Consider the following 2,927-nt stretch of genomic DNA (forward strand, 5'->3'; position numbering starts at 1 on the left):
AGAACATTATCTTATGAAATCTTATATGTTTAATAATCACAATAATTTACCTGGGTGACAAAAATGCCATGATCATTGAGCTTGGGCTTCAAGATTTTCTCATAAAAGGATTTGGTGTAGAGTTGATAGCAAGGCCCATCTTCAAGTGGGTCAGCCAAATCTCCAACAATCACATCATACTTCTCCTTTCTCTTTTCCAACTCAGCCCTTAAAATGCAAAATTCATCCTCAAATTTTTTACAAGAAATATTCAAGAGCGAGCAGAATTTATTATTTTTAATTATTATTTTTAGTTATTAAACTAATTATTTTAGTTTAATAATTTAATAATATATTTTTAATCATATTTTTAAATATTAATAACTAATTATTGACAAAAAATAATAAATTGTATTAATCTTCTAATATTTTTTTCATTTCTTTTGACACGGGGATATTTTTTAAAAACACTTTTAGTCATCAAACTAATTCTCTTAATTTAATAATCTAACAACATATTTTTAGTCACATTTTTACGTTCTTTTTCAATTATATATATACTTACTTGGCATCATTGATGACAAGGTCAAGCTTCCTGTGATAAAATGTCTCCCTATTCACAGTCAAATATTTCCTACAGAAATCTACCACCTCCTACAACAATTCAGAAAAAATTATTTATAATTAATTAATAATGCACCATGCTTCCAATATCTACATCATATATAGTTATTGTTATGATTTTTTTTTTCTTTTAAATTGTCACCCTATCCATATATAAAAACTTCTTAAATTTTATGGATAGCTAGGATGTAGAAAGTAACCTGGTCTATGTCGCACATGACAACTTTGTCTATTGTCTTATGTTTGAGGGCTTCCCTAGCAGCAGAACCTTCACCTCCTCCCATAATAAACACCTTTTTTGGGCTGCCACAATAACAATTTTTTTTATTTATTTTATTGTGATAAATTATGATATGTGTATTTGTCATTTTTTTAAAAGATATATGATCAACTGAATTATCATTTGCTATTAAATAAATCATAATATTCTATTCAATTATAGATAGTAAACAAGTTGATACAACATCTCATAAAAATAATTACAACAAACATTTCAGTTTTTTATGTCTCTTGATATTAGTCAAAGGCTAGAGTTCACCAAAAGCAAAAAACCCAATCAAGCCCAACCACCAATAGAAGCATATATAAAGCATGTGAAATATTTGTGATCTTGCAACTAACAATTTTTTAAAACGAAGATGAAGTCAGTGTCGCCTAGTTAATGATTTTAGAATAAACATTTTTGACAAAGTTTATGAAATCAAATCAATCTACTTATTACTTTCTTTGAACTATAAAAGCTTAAATAAATTATATAAGTCTTTTAGGTAGTGTTTGGGAGAAAGACTAAAATTGAGAGAGAGAATGAAATAAGTCTTAGTATTGTGTTTGGTGTAAAATGTGAGACAGAGACTGAAATAATAATGAAACTCTAATTTAATTTGAAATGTGAGACAGAGACTGAAATAATAATGAAACTCTAATTTAATTTGCACAAAACGTAAAGTTGGAATTAATTAATTGAAATGAGGGTATTTTAGGTAAAAATGGTATTAAAATTTCAGTCTTCGTTCTCAAAAATTTCAGTCCTCTGTATCTCGACTTTTTAAAGGTACTGAAATACTGAAATTTTGAGTACAGGAACTGAAATTTTAGTACCAATCTCTAGACCAACAAATATGATACTAAATCTCAGTCTTCCAGTCTCCGTCCCAGTACCTTAAAATAAACGCTATCTTAGTAACTTAAGTATTCTCTACGAGTTTAATTTGTCTACTCAAATTTTAAGAATTGCATGACTCTTAAATGCAAATCTTAGGCATATTTTATAGCATATAATACTTCAAGAAGATCTAAAAGGAGAAAAATCATTAAGAGACCAAAAAATGGTTTTCATAAAAAAAATTATACACAATATTAATACTTACTTGGGGTGGCATAAAAGGGAGGGATGAATCAAGCATTCATGATAAATAAACTCATCTGATTCAGCACTCTGCATCTTTCCATCAATCATCAAAGCCTATTCACAATATAAATGGAAAGAATAACATTATTTAAACATAATATAAGTGTATAAAAAGATTTGTTGCAACAGAATATGAACTATCATAAAATCTAATAATAATATAATTGGTATTCATACAGAGTAAAATAAATTACATGTTCAAAAATTATTAAATAATTATAACATAGATATATAACTAGAATAGAAGAGAAAAAAAAAAAATCAATTTCAAACCTTTCCAAAACGCTTTGTATCCAAAAGAGCTATGTCTTGGTACTTGCTAACCCCTTTGTGGAGCACCCTGTTGAAGATTTAAAAAAAAAAAATGGTTGATGAAGTTACTTGAAACTAAAATTATCTTTCAAACAATAAAGAAAATACTAAAAATGATTGTAAAATCTTCATTTGTTTTACTATTATAATGTACTTAACCTAAATTTTAATATAAATTCTATTAGACTCTAACTATTTCTAATTCAGATATATTCAATTTATTATAAAAATTTATAATTTAATTCTTATTAGTTATTTTTTTAGAAGAAAATGTAATAATCCTAAAATATATATTTTAGAATATTTCATAAGTTTTCATCAAACATCAATCACAAAAATAAAAATTCTAAAAAATCATTATAACAAAAATATTTTTAGTGACAATAACATAATGATTACTAGATATCTTATTTAGCTTATATTTTTGTAGCAATTATATATTTGTCGTTATTATCATATGTTATAATACCAATTATATATTTTTTGTGACCATTAAAAAGGTTTTTACTAACAATTATATAATTGCCACTAAAAAATTTTAGCAACAAAGTATAAAATGACTAATGTCTAATTATTGGTAAATATATTTATAACTATTTTTATT

The 2,927-nt window shown here is 25.3% G+C and overlaps 2 protein-coding genes across 2 annotated transcripts in view; one reads left to right on the plus strand and one right to left on the minus strand.

The window, feature by feature from the left end:
* Nucleotides 1-2,927, plus strand: part of LOC110263623 (serine/threonine-protein kinase STY17-like) — a 12,706-nt gene that overhangs the window by 8,612 nt on the left and 1,167 nt on the right. The window contains exon 6 of the mRNA XM_021105235.1: nt 789-791. The gene's annotated coding sequence lies outside the window, so the exon portion shown is untranslated. The remainder of the gene's footprint in view (nt 1-788; nt 792-2,927) is intronic.
* LOC107605476 (thermospermine synthase ACAULIS5) overlaps nt 1-2,927 on the minus strand; it is a gene marked incomplete in the record, with an annotated part of 24,811 nt that overhangs the window by 1,755 nt on the left and 20,129 nt on the right. The window contains 5 exon segments of the mRNA XM_016307364.2: nt 51-207; nt 545-633; nt 804-906; nt 1,971-2,065; nt 2,285-2,351. Of these exon segments, the coding sequence (XP_016162850.1) occupies nt 51-207; nt 545-633; nt 804-906; nt 1,971-2,065; nt 2,285-2,351 (511 nt within the window).

The sequence above is a fragment of the Arachis ipaensis genome, chromosome B06, assembly GCF_000816755.2.
Source record: "Arachis ipaensis cultivar K30076 chromosome B06, Araip1.1, whole genome shotgun sequence".
Taxonomy (NCBI): domain Eukaryota; kingdom Viridiplantae; phylum Streptophyta; class Magnoliopsida; order Fabales; family Fabaceae; genus Arachis; species Arachis ipaensis.